General features: G+C 48.0%; 1 protein-coding gene across 1 annotated transcript in view; it reads right to left on the bottom strand.

Annotated features, from left to right (window-relative positions):
* LOC146173098 (uncharacterized) overlaps window positions 1–25,799 on the bottom strand; it is a 42,084-nt gene that overhangs the window by 7,033 nt on the left and 9,252 nt on the right. Inside the window, exons 4-7 of the mRNA XM_084585118.1 lie at window positions 19,324–19,516; window positions 13,874–13,925; window positions 10,474–10,574; window positions 9,007–9,061 (exon numbers count right to left, since the gene is read on the bottom strand). Coding sequence (XP_084441244.1) covers window positions 9,007–9,061; window positions 10,474–10,574; window positions 13,874–13,925; window positions 19,324–19,516 — 401 coding nt within the window. The remainder of the gene's footprint in view (window positions 1–9,006; window positions 9,062–10,473; window positions 10,575–13,873; window positions 13,926–19,323; window positions 19,517–25,799) is intronic.

Genomic DNA, 25,799 nt, shown 5'->3' with positions numbered 1-25,799 from the left:
CCTTCGCCCAGCAGTGGGCATAATCAGGCTGCTGCTGCTGCTGCTGATGATGATGATGATATATACCCTACTCTTAGCAGCTGTCATGTGGCGGCGAGAGCATCGGTTTAAGCTATAGTGAACAAGTTTAAACTATTAATTCGTGAGAAACCTATATAGGGACTTTAATCAGAGGCGAGCCTGAAAAGCAGCGGCTGTAGCCGGTGGTCACTTGATTGTGAGACTGACGTCACATCGCGGTTGGACCGCCGGGGGGCCGAATGAGCGAACGCGCGGTGCAGCTGTGGCGAGGCGCAGATGAGAAGGCGCATGCGCATCATGCACACATGAATGACCCTGGAGAATAGCAGCAGTAGAGCATAGGCTAAATAAAAAATTAAACATGGTAGCTCACTGTTGCAGGTCGCCTTCAGTAGTAGCTTTCAAACCTGCTGCGTCATGATCCGATGCTTGAACGTCTTAAGCCTGGATCAATGTATTTTTGAGGCAATAAGCTTCATGAGTGATGTGCGTATAGCGCTGAAGTATAAGGCTTCTACTACGCTCTCCTAACCTGAGCTTTCGGCTGCCGTTAAACAAAGCATGATGCAGTTGAATGGCGAATGTAAATTAGTTATGCTGCGTGATGTTACTGTAGCAGATTTCTTGAGCTTTCATCAATATACGCCTAATATGCGTGTTGTGGGTGCCACTGATGACAGCGCCCCAAGCGGCAAGCTAACCAGGTGGACCACCGAGAGATTCCGGCATGGGCGACCGCGCCAAGCAGAGCGAAAACGGGCGCCATTACCTGATGTATAAATAAACAGTTTTGCTTGTTATACCGGCTACGTCTACCACATGGCGGCAGCGGCGGGATAAACTATTGTGACAGTGTAACACCCAGAAGGACAGCGAGCCCAACGTAAGCGGCCACAGCGTCATGCCAGACACTCGCGGCGCGAACGAAGAGCGCGCGAGCGACATTCCGAGAATGACGTTCAACCCGCTCGCCGTGGAACTGCCGACAAAGCTCGATTTCCGCAAGCCCGAAGATTGGACACGATGGCACCGCAGGTGGGAACGCTACCGACTCATCTCCGGTCTGGCAGGACAGGACGAGACGACGCAAATCAACACATATTACTCTATGCCATGAGCGAAGAAGCGGAGGACGTGCTCGCTGCTTTGAAATTGACAGACGAACAGATGGCATCATACTCCGCCGTGGTGAATGCTTTGGAAAAGCATTTCCTACCTCGAAAGAGTGTCATCTATGAGAGAGCGCGATTTAACTCTCGGAAACAAGAGCAGCATGAAAACGTCGACGCATTTGCGACTGAACTGTTCAAGATGGCCGAAAGATGCGATTACGGAACTCTCAAAGACGAACTGATTCGGGACAGGCTCGTGGTTGGCTTGCGATACGTAAAACTCAGCGAGAGCCTGCAGCTTGACGCAGAACTCACTCTCGAAAAAGCAATCACAGCTGCCCGCAATTCAGAGAGCGTGAAACTTCAACACAGGGAAATTCGTTCCATCGAACAGCCAGCTCTCGACATGGGAGAAGTTCGCGGCCAGACAAACGTCAAAACTCGCCGGAACGAAGCGAAGGTGCCTTTTAAGTCGTGCCCTCAACGTACACACAAGACGGGAGACGAACGCTGCAAGTGATGTGGTGGTGTGCGTGACCTCACGAAGACAGTATGCCGCGATAGACTAGACGTGCAACCAGTGTGAGAAAAAAGGCCACTACGCCCGCGTCTGCATGTCTAAGCCGAATGACGAGACCTCGAGTATCCGACAACTCAAAACATCTCGGAGAGCTATATCTAGGCGAAATCGAAGTGGGAGTGAACACGCCGTGGAGGCATTACTGCTACCGTGAACAACTTGCCTTTTACCTTCAAGGTCGACACCGGCGCGGATGTGACTGCAATCGCACACGACCAGTACGACAGAACCGTCATGGGACCCATCAAGTCAATGCAACAGCTGTTGATAGGCCCAAGCCAGACAGCGATAGCCACTGTTGGCTACATCGATGCAACAGTCACCTGGCGCAACACTGAAGTCCAAGAAGCAGTCTTCATCATCAAAGGTATAAAAGAACCGCTGCTCAGTCGGCCAGCTATAGAATCACTTGGGATTCTACAGCGCCCTCTTGAGCTAGACGAAACCCTCGCACAATCAACTGACGTCCCCAACTTTTTGGCGTCATACCCAAAGCTAACGTCTGGGCTTGGAGTCATGAAGGCTGAGTACCGCATCAAAGTCAAAAAGGATGCTAAGCCATGCGCAGTCAGTTATCTTAGGCGCGTGCCTTTTCCACTGCTTCCACTTGTGAAGAAAGAACTAGAGAGGATGGAAGACTCGGGAGTCATCCAGAAGATCGAGCGAGCAACCGAGTGGTGTTTTCCAATGGTTGTCGCACGAAAAAAGAACAATGAGCTGCGCATCTGCGTGGACTATGGTCAACTCAACCAACAAATAATACGCGAACGTGTGCTCACGCTTACGGTGGACGAGTGTTTTGCAAAATTAGCAGGTGCAACAGTTTTCAGCCGCCTACATGCACGAGCAGGGTACTGGCCGGTGCCACTGTCCAAGGACTCTCGCGAATACACAACCTTCATCACACCAGTTGGCAGGTTCCAGTTCCTGAGGCTTCCCTTCGGAATCTCCACAGCGCCAGAGTTCTACCAACGAAAAATGCTCCGTGTGTTCGAAGGACTAGATGGTGTGAGTTGTCTACAAGATGACATCATTGTCTCAGGGAAGACAACTGAGGAACACGGCACCAACCTACTGCTGGTGCTCAGAAAGCTGGAAGATGCAGGTGTTACCCTCAACATCGACAAGTGCTCCTTTCGACAAACAGAAGTAACATTCTTAGGATACGTCGTAAACTCAACAGGCGTCAGCGCCGACCCGGAAAAGATCAGGGCCATAGTCCAGCTCGACCCACCCATGTGATGTGTCAGAAGTCAGGTCTTTGTTGGGCTCTGCAAACCACCTAGCGAAATTTCTTCCAGAGCTAGCAGACTTTACGAAGCCTCTCAGAGACTTGCTCCACCAAGACGCCGACTGGCACTGGGGCCCAGCTCAGCAGCAGAGTTTTGACTAACTCAAGCAAGGTTTAAGCAGGACGCCGATTCTCACTCACTACGATGCTCAGTCGCCTCACACAGTGTCTGTGGATGCTTCCCCATACGGTCTTGGGGCTGTACTACAGCAGTAGCACGAAAAGCTCCTACCTGTGGCATATGTATCACGCTCCCTTACGGATACAGAACAAAGATATGCCCTAATCGAAAAGGAGGCACTGGCAATCACATGGGCTTGCGAACATTTCCGCAAATACCTGCTGGGATCAACCTTTCACGTGGAAACGGACCACAAGCCGTTAATACCGCTGCTGATGACTAAACGACTTGACGAGCCGAGTCCTCGCCTTCAACGTTTCAGGATGCGCCTATTGAAGTACGACTACACCATGTCCCACACTCCCGCCAAAAAGCTGTACACAGCTGACCTTTTGTCCCGGAAGCCATCTGGGAAACCAGCAGACAAAGAAAGAACTCTCGAGAGTGCAGTGCGCGATTTTGAAGAATTAGCACTTGAACAGCTCCCTGCTTCAAACCAAATGCTGGGCAGAATCAGGGCAAGCATCCAGTCATACGAAACACTTTCCAGGGTGGCTACATTCTGCACTACATCATGGCCAACTGTGCATGGGCTGTCACCTGACCTGAAAAGGTACGTCTAGGTGGCTAGTGAGAGTTCGCTCGTTGATGGTCTGCTATTCAAAGGCGACAGAATAATCATCCCGCCAGACATCAGAGTAGAGATTTTAGAAAAACTCCATGCAGGCCACTTGGGCACAACGAGGTGCCGAGCGAGGGCAAGAGAATGCATATGGTGGCCAGGCATAGGCAATCACATTGAAGACTACGTGGAAAAGTGTCCAACTTGCAGAAAGCACAGAAAGCCAGAAACAGAACCCCTGCTTCAAACCCCATTGCCAGCACACCCTTGGGACACAGTCGGCATGGATCTCTTCACGCTGGAGGGGAAAGAGAATGTTGTAGTAGTAGACTACTATTCCCGATTTTTTGAGCTAGAACAGCTGCCGAGGACAGCTACAAAAAACATAGCCCTAGTCTTGGAGCCAATGTTTGCACGGTATGGTGTTCCACGGACAATCCGCACAGACAACGGGCCGCAGTTCACTTCCACAGAGCTCAAAGAACTAGTGCATCACTGGGGAGCCTCACACACAACCTCAAGCCCTTGAGGAAGTCTTCCAACATACACGAAGCGCTGCTTGCCTACAGGGCCACACTCAGCGTGGAAGGGTTTTCACCAGGAAAACTCTTAATGGGTCATCGTCTGAACACCACAGTAACAACCACTTCGAAGCTGCTATACCCGAAGTGGGACGACAGCGAATTCAGACAAAATAATGAAGCCTACAGAGCTCGTGCAAAACGATCATACGACACCCGGTACAAGGTACGGAGCCGAGAGCGCTTACCACCAGGCACAGCTGTGCGCATCCTCGCTGGAGCTGCATCACACGGCGTGGTAACACAGCCAGCATCAGAACCAAGGTCCTACGTTGTACAAACCGACAGAGGACAAGCAAGACGTACAGCAAGACACCTGCAACCGTTGCAGGACACGACCACCACAAGAAGTAGACGTGTTTGTAAGCGACCAGAACGCCTGTACCTGTGAGATCAAACCTTTCAAGATAGGGGGGTGTTGTGGGTGCCACTGACGACAGCGCCCCAAGCGGCAAGCTAACCAGGCGGACCGCCGAGAGACTCCGGCATGGGCGACCGCACCAAGCAGAGCGAAAACAGGCGCCATTACCTGATCTATAAATAAACAGTTTTGCTTGTTATACAGGCTACGTCCACCAGAATGCGTATGTACAGCGATGCAATGGCTTAGTGAATCAAAAATGGAGTTTTCCCTGGGTTTAAAGTGGCACCAGTACCTTTGAGAATTTTTCGTTCTATGTTAGAGATAGATTTAAACAAGCTCTTCAGACTTGCGTTTTAGGGCTTTCGCTATGTTGCTGGCTCCCTGGTATTGGCGTCGCCAGCAACCCTCAGTGTCTTCAGAAGAATGGGCCCATACCTGGAGCCAAGGCCCAGTCAGGCTTGTCGCCTTTTGCCTTGGCTTCCCCTTTCTTGTAAAAGAAAGAAATAAACTCCAACTCCAGCTTAAAAGATTCCCATACCTGTTAGCACTGTCAACTAAGGTCGTAAAAACTACCAATGTTGCATTCATCATGCCAAACAGAAATTCCGAGAGCAGTGCACAGTCTTCACTGGAGAAATGCGAAAGCTTGAGCGTTGATGCTGCGCGCGTTATATCGCGCGTCCCTTGTAGACCTTTTGATGTCAAGGCCAGGATTTGTGCTGCACAGTGAAAATTTCCTTTCCTTGACACTCGTTCGTTGCAGTGCTAGATATAACTATATCGTGGACTATAGCGCAAAAGAGACAAAATTCCGAGGAAAGAGAAGGTCGCCTTCCTTTTCCATGGTCCCTTGTTTTGCGCTAGTCAACAATATAAACTACTTCCAACTTGCCCAACACAGCGTACTGTTAAAAAAAAAATGAGGATACTTTGGCGACTAAAGTGATGAAAGGCGAAAGCCTGAGTGCTACATTCTGCTACGCGATTTTACGATTTTACCGGGGTGCACGTCATTAATTAGAATTTAATTAGTTAATTAGACAGCGGTAACTAATTAGTAATTATTAATTAAGCAGTCTTTAGTAATTATTTATATATACATTTATTAATTCGTCATTATTTAGTAAGTGATTATTAATAGTCATATGTCCATATAAGGTGATATTATTATTTACACAATTGCCGCTAGTTTGTAATTATTAATTGATTTGCATCAATTAGTGATTGCGTAATTAGGCATTGAATTATTAGTTCATTTATTAATCAATTATTGACGACAACGACGAGGCTATGAAAGCTTTCGCCCTAATATAATTATAATTGGTTTGTAGGAAAGGAAAGCCGCAGTATCTGTCACACTTTCCCCTACAAGTGTGACATTAGATGGCACACTGTCACTTCTGTCGAGTGGCGTTCCCTGGCGCGTATTTTTTGCAGTCCTTTCAAGTATGGGACTGGCGGTATGGCGTAGCTCTTATCGCGCGGCGTTCTCATAGCCACGTGACATTATGACCCGGAAGAGCCTGAAGCGGAGTCGATGGGCAAGAACTTTCTGGCGGCCGAGGCTGAAGACCTCTTCTCCTAGACGAGGCCGGGTGTCCTCTGGCCGCGGTGCGACAGACTGCCTCCCCGGACGCCTGCGTGCGGACCCGTAGGTGGCTGCTGCACCATATTCGGCGGAAATAAATGTTCTTCCTCCTCCTCTAGGTTTTTTTTCTTTCCATCGCGCCACCGCTCTCTCACCCCGACTTCATCGCACCTTCATCGCCGTCCTTTCCCATCACGTCATGTTGTTGCTAGGATGCGCCATGATGTCAGCGGTAGCGCGATCTCTATGGCGACCGCGTTGTCATGACGTCATCCACTAGCACACCCCTTTTTTGAAATGTTTTTCGGCAAAATCAGTTTTAATCATTGTGTTTTTGATTAACTCATGCAAATCATTCATTTTGTAATTGATTGTAACCCTTTATTCATCTTGTTTGCGCTTCTTTTACCACAACTTTGACTACTTCCGCTCTAATCTCACGTCACTACCTGTTTTGCAGCCCCCCCCTCTCCCCCCCCCCGCTTTATCGATATCCATGGCTATTTTGACGCTTAATTTATGCCTCAAATGGTTTAAATAATCACTGCACATAAACCTAATTTGGTATATAGCCACAATTTTTCACCTTCTACCTGATATAATCATTCTTCTTCTAACTGTTCAATGTAGACGAAATGTGTCGCGAAATTTTGCGTCCGCTTTCTGATGATATGAAATTGCAAACACAGTAAGGCTTTCGCCTTAATGACTTCGTCATCATTTAGCTTCGAATGAATTTGCTTACATCCTGTGTCCACATAGATAAACTGGGTGTCGCGCGGCAGGTATACGCAGTCTGAGTGCAGATCTTTAGTCGAGGTCTGCAGCAATTTCTGAGATGGTCATAAATGTGCTATGTGTGACTTCACACCTCTTCTCCGGAAGGGTCCATCCATTCGGGTGTAAGAAGGTTAATTTTATATTTTATATTTATGCGAATTAAAATTGGCTCTCAAAATACAAAAAAAAACTAGGAAAAACGCAGTCAGAGTCATAATTTTACAATCATTTTCGACGCCTCTTAAGTTGCTCAGACAGTGTCCTTGTGTGCAAAGGATTCCATTAACAACCAGTATTGACGCCTTCCTGTGGTGCATTAAGCAGGTCACGAAGTGTGTCTAGCCTGTGTGCACTAGTGCAGTGTCTGCTGTCTTGCGTGGCAAATTTTAGGTCTCACACAGGCCGCTGCAATGATGTCTATTGGGGGTCATCGTCCCATCAATTTTCACAAGCTGCGGCACGTTGCAGAGAATGTAAAGAAAGAGAAAAAGAATGGAAGAAAGGATACTGCCCTTTTATCACAAAGTAATATACTGTTCTAACACAAGTTTATTGTGGGAAGAAAGATGTCATTAAGGGTTTTTGCGGGTCTATTTCATTTTAATTGAAGGTCTGCGCCTCTACAATTCTCTGCATGGTTTCCGTGCTTTTTGCGAGTACTTGCGTTCTTTTCGTCATGAACAGCGAAACCAGGCAGAGAACTAGTACTTGCGTTCTTTTAGTCATGAACAGCGAGAGAGGGCAACTCTTTGCCCTTCTGGGCAGGGACTGGTTGGTCACCGCCGCTTGCGGCGGGGGCTAGCCAGCCTCCGAATTTTCATATTTTGTAGGCCGCCATTCGTCCGCCACCACTTTAGTGGCGGACGAATGCTGTTGCGACGCGCGTCTTTCTCTCCCTCTTCTTTTTCTTTCTTCTCTATTCTCTCCTGTCCGCACGAGGCAGCAGAGGTGGCTCAGCTACAGAGCCAGTAGCAGACCCGTGCATTTTCGTTTCCTTCTTCCTACAGCCACAACAACAACAGCCAGTAATATCACTGTGTGTTTCGCGAAATGGCTGATGCCATGCATCACAGCTGGGCGAATTCATATGCGTTAAGTTATCTTCACAATATGTAACGTTTCGGCGGAAAAAATGGATGGCTGGCATATACTCTAAGGACGGGTTGAAGTGTTTAAGCACCGCCGGGCACAGTACTGTATTGGTAAAAATTTCGTCCTTTGATGGTGCGTGCCAGTACTGTGGGAAGGTGGCTGACACCTTTCTCATGGTCTGGGCGTGCCAGTCAAACCCATCCATTCCCCCCAACCCCAATCCAACTAGAGAGGACTGGGAGGCGGCCCTGCTCGGCTGTCAAGACCTCAAGGCTCAAAAGGCCTTGGTTCAACGGACGCGGGCGGCGTTGCTTGCCAATGGGGTGCCGGAATAGGGGCTCCACCTAGTATTGTGAGGGGGAGACCGATACGTCTCTAACCCAAACGCCTCTGTAGTCATTTAATTGTTATTTATAAATGTTTTAACCACCACCATACTCTAAGTGGCCAAGTTGAGTATCTCGCATAACCAACATGCATTCGAGCTTTTCTTTGTAATCGCGAGGCCCGTTTCCGAGCATTGAACTTCACTTCTACACCCCACCGTCTCACCCGGGGTACACCGCTGGGTGCCATTATTTCACCCACCCTTTGTAATATCGCCATAGCTCCTCTCGCGATTCAGTTATCGTCTATTTCCGATCTTCAGCACTCTTTTTTTACGCCGACGACATCACACTGTGGTGCTCGCGCGGATCTCCTGGTCACGTTCAAGACGCCATTCAGCAGGGATCGGATATCATTTCTTGCTTTCTTGACCATGCAGGCCTGTCTCCCGCGCCCGAGAAGTCAGAACTTCTACTTCTGACTCACTCTGCTTACCAACGAGCTCACAACTCACTGATATTCCTTACCTTGGGCGGCTCCCCAATCCTTAAAGTTCCTCAATGCCGCGTTCTTGGCATGCCTCTGCATGCCGCCAAAAATGTCCGGCCTCTCCATGCGACTGTTGCTACCTGTCAGTCCGTCACCCATTTACTTCGCCGAGTTGTGAGACGGTCCTCTGGCCTGAGGGAAGCTCACGCCTGTCGACTGGCTCAGACGCTGGCTCTTAACAAATTCCTTTACTTTAAACCATATCTTTCAATCACCCAGGACCAGCTGAACACACTTGCAACAGCTCTTCACGGCCTTTATAAAGCAGCTCTTTGTCTTCCCATAACCACTTCCACCAATAAGCTTTATGCCACCGGGCTTTTTCATCCTCTTCGCAGTCTCCTTTCTCTACGCATGACCGACAGATAGCTCGGCTCTCCGGCACAGTTTACGGACGCTGGCTTCTAAACCAGGCTAACATTTCCCCCACCCAGTCAGTCCCTCTACCAACTCCTTCCACTCCAGAGGCCACAAATCTCCGTATACTTCTTCTTCTAGCCAGCATGTCGCTGGTCCTGCATGCTGGCCGCCGATATGCTGCTGCCTGTCATCATAGTCCGCCCTTCAATACCTATGGAGTCGCTTAGACGGATGCCTCTTAAGTGGCTCCTCGCGAGTCCGGAAGCCAGGTCCTCTTTCATCCTCGTCTATCTACCCTTGTCACACACACTAGCAGCCCCTTTCTCCACCCTCCGGATATTATCTCGCTTGAGGTCCTCTCCATCATTCATGCCATTCAAAGTTTCCATTCTATCCCACCTGTGCCTCAGTATATTATATACACCGACTCCCAAGCTGCTATCCGTGCCATTCAATCTAAAAGTCTCAGACGTCATCTGTCCACGGAGCTCGAGGTTGCACTTGTCGCGCTGCCCCGTCTTCCTCCGATAGATCCCTGGACACTTGGGGATTGACGGCAATGAGCGGCGAACCAGCTCGCCCGTGAAACTCTTAACCGGGCACCGTTCATCCCCTGGCCAAGATCCTTGGAGGGCGGGTCGAGACTGTCTCTTCGCGCCACCATCAGTGAATATTACAATGCTGCTCGCTTAGACCGCAAGCTCTACCCCGACTCCTTCCTTTCGGAAGGCTCATATCCTTCGGCAAATACAGTTGAATACATTCATAACCCCTGCAAGGCTATATCTCTACAAATTCCGTCGTGATCCATCATGCCCCAACTACCCTTCCCCTTATGCCAACCTTTCACACTGCCTATTTTCATATCCGGTTACACTGCAATCGGGATTCTTTCCCACCTCCTCCCATACTATCTGGACCTGGGTGGACTGGCTTGGTGCTGAGGGTGAAGAACACCGCCTGCTCGTCCAGCAGCCCATCGATGTATTAGGCGCCTAAGTGTTGCGCCTCAATAAAGTCTTTTACTACTACTACTAGCTATATTTGCAGGCTAGAAGTTTTGTTCACCAAATTAATTTGCTTACCAAACCATCATCAGGAAAGTGCTTTCCAAGTTCGTCGCTTAGGTGAATTGATAGTAGAACGTGGTTAGCAGCGAAGATATTCATATGAAATGCCCATGTCCCTGTAAAATAATCAGCGCAATGAATGAAGTCAATAATTGTGTTCAATGAGTGCCAAAGATTGAAGCGGGCAACGTTGTGTTCATTTTCCGGATTTCTAGATTATACTACAATCAATCAATCAATCATTCAGTTGATCAATTTTTATTATTTATAGACGTAAATATATAACATTATCGATATTCAGTTAGAACACCAGAACTAGAGTTAGATTTGTGAGGGAGGCTCCTGTTATTAATAATTCTATTATTAAATGCAAGCTATCAGCAGTGAGTCGAGAGGTGAACGTTTACAATGCGGAGGACAGAAGGTATGAAATCACGTTTTTGGGAGTGGAAGTTATACGATAATAAAGTAAAAGTTGTAAATTCAAGTTATCAACAAGGTAATGTTTTACTACACCTTTAAACTCATGATAGTGATTTATTATTGTATGGATTATTGATTATGCTTCTAGAAACAGTGAAATTAGATATATCTAATTTCACTGTTTCCCATTTCGAACCGTCTCCCATTTCGAACCGTACGCCTCTTGTCGAGCAACGAGACAGATATGATCTATTCTCGTGGTTGCTCGTCAAATGCTGCGCTTCGCGGGGAACCGCAGCAGCAGCTCATTGAAATCTAGGTGTCATCTCTGTTCGTTTTTTCATTGTCCGCACAGCCGACTGATTTCTGAAATCTCTTCTGCCATCCCCTAATGTACCGCTATCTATTCACTAAAAGAGGCTTAGCTGTTGGCCTATTTACTTCTTGTGGCTATCCCTAGGCCATATTTACCATTTACTGTCGGTTAGCTATTTTGTACCCGCAGCAAATATATGCTAGAAATCAGACAGGCGAGATTTTTCCGGAGATGATTTGCCATTTTGTAGCCGTGGTACTCCGATGTTAGTGTCTATTAGGCTGTTGTTGTTGTGGCTGTAGGAAGAAGGAAAAGAAAATGCCCGGGCCTGCTACTGACTCTGTAGCTTAGCCACCTCCGCTGCCTCGTGCAGACAGAAGAGAAAATAGAGAATAAAGAAAAGGAAGACGGAAAGAAAGACGCGCGCCGCAACAACAGCCGCCGTCCATCACCGAAACGGCGGTGGGTGCAACGACGGCCCACAAAAGACAAAAATTCGGTGGCAGGCCAGCCCCCCCCGCAAGCTGCGTTGGCCTACCTATCCCAGTGTTGTACCTGTTGTAAACCGTTATTGCACCCGCCACCGCTTCGGTGGCGGACGACGGCTGTTACGAAGCGCGCTTTTCTCCCTCCTCTCTCCGCACGAGGCAGTGGAGACGGCTCAGCTACAAAGCCAGTAGCAGGCCCATGTATTTTCTTTTCCTTCTTCCTACAGTCTCAACAACAACAATAAAAAAAACAGCAGCAGCAACAGCATCATTAACAAAAAGCGCAACAGGTGCGCGGCAGCCGCGAACCCTTTGTTTACATTTACATTGTAGGGAGCGTTCGAACGGGGTGGTTTAAGGAACCACAGCGCTTGTAGGCGAAGGCACAGGCTGAGGGAGGTGGTGAAGGGTGGCTGTTTCTGGCCTTACGGGGCTGGGACGGTAGGTCAACGTCGCTTGCGGCGGGGGCTAGCCAGTCACTGAATTTTTATCTGTTGTAGGTCGTCATTGCACCCGCCACCGCTTAGGTGGTGGACGACGGCTGTTGCGGCGCACGTCTTTCTCTCCCCCTTCTTTTCTATCTTCTCTACTTCTGTCCGCATGAGGCAGCGGAGGTGGCTCAGCTACAGAGCCAGTAGCAGGCCCGTGCATTTTTCTTTCCTTCCTTCTTCCTACAGCCACAACAACAAGGCACAGGACGAGGACGCACACAGAACTGCATCGAATACTACTTCGTTCTCTCTCTTCGTCTATCGAACGCCGTGATTCTACATGACTAACAGAAAGCAACTGGCCCAACAAAATGTACCCTACACAGCATAGATATACGCGGACCTGTTTCTATTGTAGATAAAATACTCGCATGACACTTCCACAGTTTCCCTGCCGCTATTGTTGGGCTGAATGGTTTTCGTGTAACATTTCAGTTTTATTGTAATAAGCGTGCAGGCTGCGCCTAAGTCTGCTTAAGAGCTGGAAGGGCAAAAGCCAGTTTACAGGACTGTTTTCGCTAACAGCATCGTCATTGTTATCCCTAGTTACTAGTACCGACGTTGTCATCGCTACTACCATCATAATCATTATCACTAAATACATTGTCATTTTCGCCGCTGCTGTCACGCTAAGGCTAGAGAAGAATTACGATCGGTTTCTGACGAGCCCGGCATGGAGTAAAAAGTTCGCTGGATGATGTCCCATGGGAAAACGCGTCCCGGCATTTAAGAAAGACGTGTTCAATGGTCATCGATTTTCTACAGAGAAGACAATTTACAGACCAAAGAGTAGTTATAGTGTGCTCGGCGGGGAATCGGAGGGCTGGCGTTTCGGACCACGATGGAGACATATTGTGTTCTTTAATTTCATGCTACAGACATTGCAGGCGAACAGACCATTAACCTAGAAAGGCTTTTTCCTGAAAATCACTCGTTCATTAGTAATGTGTCTGTCTTATCAGGACTCCTAAAGTGGATAATAATTAAATTTGTCACCTCGATAACTTATGTTATGATACTGACACTAATCGAAACTGCAGGGCACAGTTGCGAAAACCGCGTTGCATTTAACTATGCAAATAACTCATTTCTTTTGCAGCCTCCGCAGAGACAGATAGCTGACGTCATCTACTGTGTTGCAGGAATTACTATAACTTATAGGTGTCTGTGTCAGGAGCATAAAAATGGAAGCAAGACGTGACATTGAGGTTCGACGAGGGCTCGTCAGCTACGCCACAATGCCTGCTTTTGTTTACGCAAGGTAGTGTGTTGTAGTGTGCCCTCAGTCAGTTTATTTCCGTTTCAGCGTTCATTACGCGTCGCTGCTGTTATTTGATTAGGCAGTCTTGGTCATTGCAGAACACATTTGTATGCTCAAATAAAATCTAAGAAATACATTTTAATTCGAGCAAGCTAGCTACGAAAGTACAGTAGCATACGTCTAAACAAATGCACAAAAATGCTATATGATGTTACCGACTGATTCGCTGTTAAGATCATGCTGCCTCTAGAGCGCTTCCACACACGATGTAAACTCCGTACACAATTGGTCGACCTTGAAATATTGCCCTTTGCCGCCAAATACGACTACAGAGTTAATAAAGAGTCTTTTCTGCCGAAGGTTGGGCCTGTATCGACTTCCAGCAGAAAGAATATCTTAATTTGTAGCCTGTAGCAAAGGAAGCTTCTTCGCTTACCTAGTGCTTCCCTCATGCTGATTTCTTTGCCAGTCTTGTCGTTGAATACGGGCTGAAATATAAAAACACAAAATGCGTTAATTACAACGAACTGAGCTTATTCCGTGTTTACCAGCCAACAAACAAGCTAGTGCAGGTGAAACAATACTTTTAAGCGGCGGCGTTACACTGAAGTGTCAACATGAAAATCTTCCCGCCCTGCAGCGTTAAAGCTTGTCGACGTCATTGACTGGGATCCCTGCGAATTTTAAGCATGAAATGCTTTAACTGCTCCGGCGGCCGTACAGGCGGAATGCGCCGTAATAATGCTTCTTTTTGTATTACATAACGAGTAAAATGTGCTACAGACAGGACGTAGGACGACGACAACAGAGGGCGGCTGTTGTCCCCCTCTGATAGCAACTGCTACCACCCAGATTCAAAGGGGACGCTCCTGTATTCCATCCATATTGCCACCCGTGCTAACCGTGCCAGTTGTGAAGGGAAAGAAGACGAAGACCGTGCGGAGTGCGCGTGGTTCTGGGTCGCCCCTGCTTTGCCTGGTCAAGCGCCTGTTCCCTGCCTCCTGCGCCTCAGCGCCCCAACCCCGTTATTTGACCTTGTCCGTCTGAGCTGCCGTCCGGGTAGCGAAAGAACCCGTGAAATTCTGGTGGAGACACAGGGTAAATGCAGCACAGCCCCTCAACGCCCGCTACTCGGAGTCCGCCCTCAAGTCTCAGCTGCCGCCCCTTCGACGAGGAGGCCGAGATACGTGCCAGCCGGTGACTTCAAGGGCTTGCTCCCAAATTTGGTCTGTTGCCGAACTCCGGTTCTCCACGACTTACCATGACCCGGAGTACCACAGCCCAATGTCTGCAGACGGACTCGTTTCTCGCACCGTCCGTGGTATATCTACCGATGACTCCTCGTACGGCTGCCACGCCCCATGGCGATGCTTCCGAAGATGTAGAGAACTGGCTGGAACAGTACGAACATGTGGCCCGTCACAATGGCTGGAATGCCGAAAACTGTCTACAAAATTTGTATTTTTGCCTGGACTGTACTGCTCGGCACTGGTTTGAAAACTGTGAGGCCTCCCTTACATCCCGGGAAGTCTGTAAGGAAGAGCTGCGAAGGACGTTTGCCATTCAGTATCGATGACAGCGAACAGAAGACCTTCTGCGAACAAGAGTACAACGACCTGATGAAGCAGTGACAAGTTTTGTTCAAGACTTCTTATGACCCCCGTGCCACCGAGGAAAAAAAGGTGCGCGCACTCATGCGGAGCGTCAAGAGTGACATTTTCGGCGGGTTTATTCGAGATCCGCCGACTACAGTTGCACAATTTGTAAAAGAGGCGACGACTATCGAGCGAGCATTGGTTACGCGAGCGGACCATTATCCTCGCCTTGCTGGAGACACCGGCCTTGCAGGAGGTCCAAGCGTTTCGAGCTTTTAGGCTGCTCGCTTTTTGGTCAATTCCCTCGGCACCGCAAACTTGCGCGAGGTCATCCGCGAAGTTTTACGAGAAGAGATACGGCAGCTGCTTCCACCTGCTGATGGTACGGTATACTGCGCCCTCACGGACGCTGTCCGCGAAGAAGTACAACGTGCCCTTTATCCACAGTGCTCCGTTGCATCTTCACCTACGCAGCCCGTCAAAACATACGCGTCCATCGCTAGCGGCCCACCGCCGCCTGTTCGCCGTCAGTACTTGCCTACACAACCCCGTATCCCTGCGTACGACCTTCGTCCGCAGCAGCACTGGATGAGCAAGGCCGACGCGTGGAGGACAACCGACCAACGCCCGCTATGCTTCCACTGCGGAGAAGCAGACCACGTCTACCGTCACTGCTCGGTCTTCGCGGCTTACAGCGGAATGCTCCCCGCCCGGAGTTCGGCTAGCAGCCTCGTGACATCGCAGAATATCTGCGCCGTTCACCAGCACCCGACCGGCCTTCACGTCGCGACCTTCGCTCGCCACCGGCCCGCCGGAACGATTTTCCCCCTCGCTGCAATCGGCGAAAAAGCCTGTCCCCTCGTCGGGAAAACTAAGCCCGGCGATGTCTGGAGGTGGCGTTGCCTAACCCGTTCCTGTTAAAAAGCCTCCATGTGTCTCGCCCAGCTCCTCCACGCGAACCGACGACCAACCCGGTGACCATTTCGGCGACCTTCCCTACGACCGCCCCGACGAACTTCGCGCCGAACTTCCTGACGAACTTCCCGACGGAGCTTCCGACGACCCTCCCGGTACAGTGTAGAATAATCTTGATGTTGTGATCAACGGATACGACGCGACGGCACTCGTGGATATCGGTGCAGACTATTCTGTTATAAGTGGGGAGTTATGCTGCCGACTTCGCAAGGTAACGACGCCCCGATATCAGAGCCGCTGGAGGCCCCCTCGTGAGACCACTCGGCAGATGCATTGCTCGTATTGAGCTTAACGACCTCAGGTGCCCCGTAACCTTCGTTGTACTATCGAAATGTTTCAGAGACATTATTCTCGGCATGGATTTTTGAGCGATTGTAGCGTTGTTTTTGGCTTTACCGACAGCCGCCTCACGCTTCGTCGACCTCGATACACCTCGGTGCAAACAAAGCCCCAAGTTTGCACGACACGCGTCTTCGTGGAGCACGTGACCTTACCGCCTCAGTCTAGCGTGTGTCTCCCTGTCACGTCCGACCATGTTGCTTAATTCTGGCGAAAATCTGCTGGAAGGAAGTGCTCAGCTGTTTCTTGAACGGGGTCTTGGCGTTGCTCGAGGTCTCGCGCAGCTAGATATTGGCTGCGCACACGTCCTTGTCACCAACTTTCGCGGCACTCCACAGCACCTTCCACCAGGATGCAAAGCAACGTGTGCGTCGGCGCTGTGCTCGTCCACTGGCAGGATGGCACCCATCCAAAGAACGGTTACGTCAGTAGAACTTTGTACCGTGCTGAGTCCAATTATTCCAATACCGAAAAAAAAAACTCCTTGTCGTTGATGAAGTTTCAACCGTATATGATGGCCGGCACTTTCGGGTCGGGAGCGATCATCACTCCCTGTGCAAGTTACGCAGGACTTTAGAGCTTACGTCTTCAGGAGTTCGACATGACCCTCGTGTATAAGTCCGAGTGCCTTCAGAACGATTCCTACTGCTACGATGCGGAGGCTACGAGTGACTTCCCTCTCATCACAGCCGTCGACGTCATCACTAGTTGTTTCACAACAGCAATGTGGGGACCCGATGCTCGCGCCACTCATAGACTTCCTGGAAGAGCGTACAACGGATGTGCCCCGTTCCTTCGCCAGAGCACGGACCTCGTTCTGTATGCGAAATAATGTGTTATACAAGATGTACTTTCGCGGCAATGAGTAGAGATTACCTCTTCGTCGCGTCACTGTGTCTTCGAAAGAAGCATGGCAGCCGTGTCATGTCGAGCCCACAGCCGGTGACGAGGCTATGCACGTCCTCTGGCTGGCATTACAAAGAGCTATTACTTGCCAAAGCCTGCGGCGGCAGTTCTACACTACGTGCAAACGCGTAAATATTGGCAGTGACGGTAAACACCACCTGTTAGGCCAGCCGATTTACTGCAGCCTGTGAAAGTGCCCGCGTATCTCCGTTCGAGCAAGTTGGCACGGATCTGGTCTGGTTTGGTTTGTGGAGTTTTACGTCTCAAAGCGACTCAGGCTATGAGAGACGTCATCGCTCCTCGAAACTTGCCCACCTGGAGTTCTGTAACGTGCACTCATATCGTACAGCCCACGAGCACCTAACTTTTCGCAGCCATCGAAAAGCGACCACCGCGGCCGGGATTCGAACCTGCGTCCTTGGACACAGTAGTCGAAAGCCGTAACCACTACGACGGGGCATGTATCTTCTGGGTCGTTTTACAACTTCCTCTCCTAATAATAAATAGATAATTTTTGCGATTATCTCACGCGCTTCGCTGAAACGAAAACCTTCCTGAGGCGCAGGGCAGCCGAGTCGTAAAATTTCTTATAGAGCGCATCGTCCTGAGGAACGGCGCCCCATCCCATATAACAACAGACCAAGACATCGCTTTGACTGCCAAACTATTGAAATCCGTTATGCAGCTGAGGGGCACTACTCATCATAAATCTACCACCTACCATCCGCAGACACAAGTCGATGGAGGAAGGAAAGAACTTAGGAGAGGCCCTGACGTCATTTTTTTGAAGCCGTCGCGGCCGCGCCGCGACCGGACGCTGCAACGTCTTTCCTCCTCATTTACCCTTTCTCCGCGACGCTCACGTACCTAGGGCCCTTAGCAACGCTGTTGCTAGTGGCCCGAGTTTTCATAGCAACAGCGTCGCCGTTGCTAATGGCCCGACTTGGCTTCCGCCACACTTGCTCCAATGCATTGGGAATGGCAAGGGCCTCTCCTAGGTTGTTTTCTTCCTCCATGCACAAGTCTCTACCGAACCTCTGTACGAAACTCTGGCCGACATTATGTCTATGTACGTGGATGTTGCAGATTTACATGAAAATGACAAGGTTGAACATCTGCTCGGCCTAACTATAGTGCTCGTGGTACTCGTACCTGTTCCGTCAAGAACTACCCTGCATTTTGTGCCCAAATGTCTGTGTTACATTTAGAGACTCGTAGTCAGAATTTATTATTGACATTAGGTGTTCAACTGCGTGACTGCGTGCAAAAAGCATGAACATCGTCATTTACCCTTTAAGTTCCCGCGAGCATTTATATGCGCGCAATATTTGTCTAGCATGAATTGTGCCCCAGTATTTCAGAGTGCAGGAGGCAATGTGATAATTGGGGCACCTTTCGCTTTAATTGTGCCGGCAGGACATGTGATAAAAGGAGTCTCGCCCGCACATGCCGTTAAGATAAGAAAAATTTGAGTAAAATTGTCTTCGGCAGGTGGACGAGTATCCTTTCCTGTGTAAGAGATGCCCTCTATAATTTTTCGCTTCTAGATTTAAAGTGGCCCTTCCAGCTTGAACAATACACAGGCTAGTGTAATGGTTTAAGTAGTCTACGATGTGTAGTAGCAAAATGAGCGCCTAAGTTTGAACTTTCGGTAGACCCTGCATTTATCTGAGGCGCACTGCCACGCGGAAGCATTGGCCGATTTATTAAGAGTTGTTTCTGAAATTAAGGGACTATATTGAGCGATTCAATAAAACTGAGAAATTGAAATTTAGAGATTTGACAGACACAGAGCTGACAATAAAACATCCAGTATTGTGGTCATGTTTTTTAAGCTGTCGTCATAAATAAAGATCCATGTAGCCGAAATGTTTCAGCTTCTGCAATTTTCTAGTCTAGGTATCATGCCTGCATAGATTTCAAAATGTGCCATGCTATGGGTGTCAGTCAGAAGATAGTCATATAGATGCTCACCCGAGCTGTAGGAAGCACTGGGAGTTTTTACGCGAAAAGATAAAAAGTTATTTTAATGAATTAAACAGGAACATCGCTTAAAAACACACCAACTCACCTGTAACCATTTATCTTCTCTGTACCGAACACCCATGGAATAATAGCTACCAGCTGGTACGGGTACTTTCCAATCTTCTGTTTTTGGGCCTTCGATACCTTCACCAGAGAACACTTGTTCGCTTTTGCCATCCTTTACCTGAGATCCACTCTGCCAGCTATTGCCATACCATATTTGCACTTTTGTGTGCGACCTGAAAAATCAGAAAGAGAATTCTAACATATAGTGCCTACATATATAGGGTGCTGGACGAAAACACAGGGCGCAATAATTTTTTTGGCTTGAGTTTTAGAAAATAAGCAGGCAGGTGTTGACGCGAACAAATATGTACGAAACAGTCTCCCCATGAATCCGTGCCAACGAAGTTCTTTGTCGACGCACGAATAGCCCCAACGGATCCCGCACGAGAATCATGAGACAATTTAATTCTGAAACTTCAGAAGACTGAACACGTTTCTCATAGGGTGTCGAGAGGTGGTCACTTCCAAATATACATACATACATACATACATACATACATACATACATACATACATACATACATACATACATACATACATACATACATACATACATACATACATACATACATACATACATACATACATACATACATACATACATACATACACACACACACATACATACATACATACATACATACATACATACATACATACATACATACATACATACATACATACATACATACATACATACATACATACATACATACATACATACATACATACATACATACATACATACATACATACATACATACATACATACATACATACATACATACATACATACATACATACATACATACATACATACATACATACATACATACATACATACATACATACATACATACATACATACATACATAAAGTCGATACTCTGCACGACCACTGAAAGAATGCTATATAGCAATAACATTTTCTGCCGTTGTTTCTCAACCGCGCTGCGCGCTGTGGGAAAGGAAAAAAACTTGAAAGTGAAAGATAAAATGGGGGGAGGGGGGAGGCAACTGCATGTGCAGCAGTAGAGGGCTTCAGAATAATTTCGACATCCTGAGGATCTTCAATATGCACTGACTCCACACATAACGAAGGTTCTTTATATTTAGGCTTTTCTTCGAAACACGGTCACTGGCCCCAGATGCACCGACCTCGGGTTTACTGGCTCAGTAGCACTAACCGCTGAGCGAAGATGACGAGTCTTGTTTCAAATAAACCAAGGCAGACGTGAAAAGGGGAGGCTATATTGAAGAGGGTGTGGATAATGGCGAGAGTTTCGGAGCCGAGCCCTCTCGGACATTTCTTCTGTATGTGTACCCAGCTCAGAGGCAGTGTGTGCCACATTCAGCTCCTATGACACGGCCTCTGAGAAACAAATAAGCTCGTCCTTTGAGCAGCACGACATGGCCATTTAGAGATAGCCACAGCAGGAACGATTGAGCCTCCATATATATTCAGTGTCCTGAGACTCTGCGGTAAATGCCTGCTTTCAACTGGTTACTAATTTTAGCCAGTTCCGCCGGGCCCATATGATGCTAACACAATAGGAAAATTTGGCTTTGCATTAGAATGCGCTGCGCGGAGGCAGAGACGACAGTTGTGGTGACACGCTACACTAGTTCAGTGATTTTCCTTCTTAAAGACACATAATCAATACAGAGCAAGCTGTATTGAAGCAGGAATTGATGTGGCGCGTGACTCCCATTTCTTTACAGTGAGACTCCCACCATGTCGAAGCAGTAACGCAGTGATTCGCCCTCTCTTTGGTGCTCTGCAAATACCTCAGAAGTGACATTTAGGCTTTGTATTATTGGTACATTCAACTACTTCAGTTCGTTTTTGGCACGAGTGTCGTCCAACTAGCTTGTACAGCCAAGGAGAGCGTCTTCGTATCCTCTCTTCTTCATGGGGAGCATTTGATCGCGACGCACACTTCTGTTCATAAAGCTCATGCCTCATCACTGGCATTATCTGCATACTTTTCTCCTGTACACTATCAGTTCAGTTCAGTCGTTCAGTCGTGTCCGATTCTTCGTGACCCTATGGACCATGTCACGCCACGCTTTCCGGTCTCTATCTTCCTAACATCACATAGAATTCTCCAATTCCAATCGAGGTCGTAAACACTTCGTGTCCCAGAAATATCTAAATAATAAAAAATACAGTGGGTCTCGACAAAGTTCGCCCTTATCCAGCGTTTATAATATGGGGTCCTCGTCTCTAGATATTGACGCATTGTGTTGTCGACGGGGACAACACTCACTCCTTGCCTCATGAATTCCGGATCTCGCACAAAACTCTCCCTTACTAAACCAATATTAGCCCCGCTTACCAAGATACTTTGTTGGGCGAGTTGGTACATATTCATTATTAATTTGCATCTTCTTGTTCGCGCTGTTTGAATTGATAATGATTAGCCCCACTGTTTCGCAGCACATAGACACGTCTGCCATGAATCTCTCCCGCAATGGCATGTAACTCGATTTGTGCGCTGCACCACTTCGACCTAGCCATCACGTTTAGTGTCCGTGCGACTCCTTCACCAGTTCCCTTTACAGGTATAGAGCGCAAACAGCTTTGCACCGCGGTCGAAGTCTACACTATTGACTTGTCCTCTTCTGTTGCAGTTCGGAGCTTAGCAAAGTGGATGGCCCTGTTTGCGAACACCACCTAACCAACAGTATACTGTTAGATGGCCTACACGATTACGCAGAAAACAACGTTGTGAACTTATGGAGGCCTCACCAGGAGATCTAGGTCGAGAGGTATCAGAATCCTGATTTTTTATGATTCATATTGGCTAGTTCCCGAACCAACTGTGCCTCCTTGAAGAGATTAGCATAGCCTGTAATTTCGCTTAATCACCAGCTATCCTTCCGTCAAAAATATTACCAGCTTAGTGTTGAAACAAGCCAAAACCTCCTCACTAACTACGTGATCAAACTCTCTGAAACGACCTGTAAGTGTTATATATATGAATCGAACGACTGAAATAATTGCCCTTACGAGGTGCAAACTTACTGGAAGTCTCGGTGTCGGCAGGGTTTGTGGTCCGAAACTTTTTACTGGACCCATCTGCAGTCAACTGAAACTTTTTAAGCAAAGTGTCTCTCACCTTGTCATACTCCAAGGACTACTCAGAAGCCGGCCAAAACTACTTCAAAGTACACTCAGAATCCGGCATTCGTCCAAAGACGCTAAGAGCCTGTCCAACCAGGCATATGCTGAGTCATAGCCCACTCTGTTCGGCCAACCCTTGCTTACAACTATCCTCCCGAATCCATGAAGATATACGTTTAGGTCATCTCTCTTTTCATCAAGTGTAGCGATTACCTTTTTCGGGCAAAACCTTGGGTGCGCTGGACGACTCCCCCCCCCCCCCCTCCCCCTCTTAAGACATTGTGTGCCTTTTGTTTTGAACCATGCGCGCTCCCTAACTGCAACTGACAAGTGTTGCACTGCGGTAGCACCTCAATAGCTATAACAAATCGCCTCTGGACACGCCGCACTGGTTCTGAAATGGTACCAATTACAGCTTATCGATAGACATTGAAGTGCTACTCCGTTTTTCACGACGAACTTCTCGGCGCGGTCAGAGACCTCATCGATGGGGTCGAGTGTCGTGCCATTTCTGACCAGTGCGGCGTGTCCAGAGACGAGAGGTATTGAGGTGCTATCTCAGTGCAACACTTGTAAATTTTAAAGGGAACCGTATACCAAGAAACGCGACATATGCATTGGATCGTGTGTGGTGCCTGTCTTGTGCGAAAATTTTTTTGCTAACTTTGACCGCCAGCTCCAGCTCCAGCTAGACGCCGCCAATCTTTATTTTAGGAAAGTGTTGCGATGTGTGGACATTTTGTTTTCCTTCTTAACATCGACCGCTCAGCGTGTTCTGACACAGTCGCAGAGAGCGTGCTTGAAGTTTTCAAGCAGTGTTCCCTCTCTTTAAACTTCACCCTTGAAATGCAGCTAGGATCGAGTATACAGTTCTTAAATTTGCAACTTTCTTTTAACGTGAATAACAAACTAAACCTCGCGCTTGGCGCATGATGGCCTTAGTAGCCTATGTGCCATTAAACCCCACTAAACTAAACTAAACTAAACTAAACTAAACTAAACTAAACTAAACTTTTAACGTGAATGGCCATGTCTGCTGGGCATATGTGCCGTCTTCCAAGAAAGCCATTTTGCCTTTTCCTTCCTGCCATTCGAACCTAATTAAGAGAGGCATTGTCATGACTTGTATGAGGTCAGCCGTTTTGAAGTCTTGTGAGCACAAGACAGCTTAGAGTTTTCAGGGCCACTTGAATAAATTGCAGCAGTCAGGGTTTCTACTGGGCACTCTTCAGGCAGTGGCAGAATCGCTGATGTGGAGGCTTAGGTACTAAGTGCATCGGAAAGAGCCGGTAGTCCCTCCAAACAAAGCCCGTCTGGAACTCGTGCCCTATGTACACAAAATGGCCCATAACCTGAAGAGGGTGGCAGGTAAACAGGGAATTTGACTTGTTTTTTCAGCCCCCTGCAAGTTGTCGCAATTCTGTGAGCGCGTGGCGGATGGCCAGCGCAGGGTCGCGTGTACAACTAAGCACGAATACCAGTATGTGCGCTGTGCCACCGAAGTGGTGCATAAGTTCTCCGCGGCGATGCGGCAGAGTTTACGTTGGACAGACGAGCCAATGTATGAATTAGAGGCTGCGGCAGCATTACCGGTCTCTGAAACCCGAAAATGGGGACAATCTTCCAAAATTCTGCCGTTAATGACATGGTTGCTACCCTTGCTGCCACCATCATCGAGAGAGGGTAAAACTAGACTGGAAAGGGAGATTTTGGAAGCGGTACATGTGCGCAGAACGGACTCGACACGTATGTAAGTTACCCATCTGTGGCTCTTTTAGATAAAGAGACCCGGTTTTTGATCCACCTTTGACGCCCGCGTTTTTGCGCTTTTCTGTTGTGTGTACGTGATTATATCTCGCCTACCTTCGACGAGAGATCATCTTTGCTTGCTAGCTTTTCCCTTTTGCCCCCTTTTTTTTTTTTGTCCTTGTAACGCGCAGACCCCCCCTTTTGCTGCTGCGGGTGTTTTTCCAACAAGCCTCAATTGATAGTTACCGCTCGTCCTGCCCATTTCTCGCCTTCGTCCTGTTTGTGTTGCGGTTCCTTTTATCCTTTCTTCTATTTTATCCACTGATTTTCAGCGCGAGCCCGCACCGTGAAACTCAGTATCTTCTGTACAAATTTCACTTTGTTTCCTCCGCAGAGGCTTGCCCGAGTGCTTAGGGACAAGCTTTCTCAGGTCACTCGAACGCGAACTAGGGTGTGCCATCGCAGAGGCGCTCTGGAGTGACTAGCGGGCTCGAACTTCTGGGCAATCCGCATTTTAGGCTTGAAATAAGTAAAGTAAAATTTACCTGTGGTGCTTGCACTTCGTCGGCTATAATGCGCTGGACCTACCTCTCGCCGCTTCAGTTTTAGTACACTAGCACTAGAGCCCCCACTCAGATTTCTCCGGTCTGTCTGTCTGTCTGTCTGTCTGTCTGTCTGTCTGTCTGTCTGTCTGTCTGTCTGTCTGTGTATGTGTATGTGTATGTGTATGTGTATGTGTCTGTGTCTGTGTCTGTTTCTGTCTGTCTGTCTGTCTGTCTGTCTGTCTGTCTGTCTGTCTGTCCCAAGTTATTGTCAGGAGCTGCGTACGTAACTGGCACTTTTGAGATGGGGATATGACCTACCGGCAGGGCCTTTGGATCCCAGTTAAGGCTGAAAGTCGTCCTCCTCGCTATCACTGTCAAAGCTGTTAGCAAAGTAAATGCGTAACAACCCCCCCTCGTAGCCAAGACATACAAGTGTGCCTTGCGTGACTTAGCCGGCATCGCGTATGCTTCGCAACCAAAGAGTTGTTGCTTCGGATTCCCCCAGAAACGTAGAATTCTGACGTTTCTTTGAGCGAAGTTTAAGCATTTAACACATGTGGCGGCTTTAATTATTACTACATATTGCCGCGTGCCTCTCTGAACCGAGGACAAAGAGGATGAAACTGAGTGTAGTAATTACTTGTGAACTAATTAATGTTTGTCAACCATGAACTCTTTAAAAAGCTTGTGAATTCTTCTTTTTCCTCCATAGCATCATCTGAGCATTATGAACGTGCTCAACAAGCACTCTCTTCTCTGTTAGATTCCACTGAGCGTTCAGTGTCCACTATGAAATCGTCTGTCCCTAACAAAATGTCGTACCGATGGTGGAACGAAGAATGTGAAAAGCATTCCGTCGTAGAAAAGCTGCATGGAAGAGCCTTTCCCATAACCAGTGTCCCCAAAATTATATAAATTATAAATTTTATGAGGCTTCATTAAAAAAAAAGAAACTATTCGTATAGCAAAGGGTGAGTATATAGCTAATATGAATATTTATCTCTCTAATCCAATTAATCGGAAGGCGTTGTATAGG

This window comes from Amblyomma maculatum, chromosome 11, assembly GCF_055883805.1.
Source record: "Amblyomma maculatum isolate TAMU_Amacu chromosome 11, ASM5588380v1, whole genome shotgun sequence".
In the NCBI taxonomy this organism is placed as follows: domain Eukaryota; kingdom Metazoa; phylum Arthropoda; class Arachnida; order Ixodida; family Ixodidae; genus Amblyomma; species Amblyomma maculatum.
This window is presented reverse-complemented; position numbering and strand designations above follow the sequence as displayed.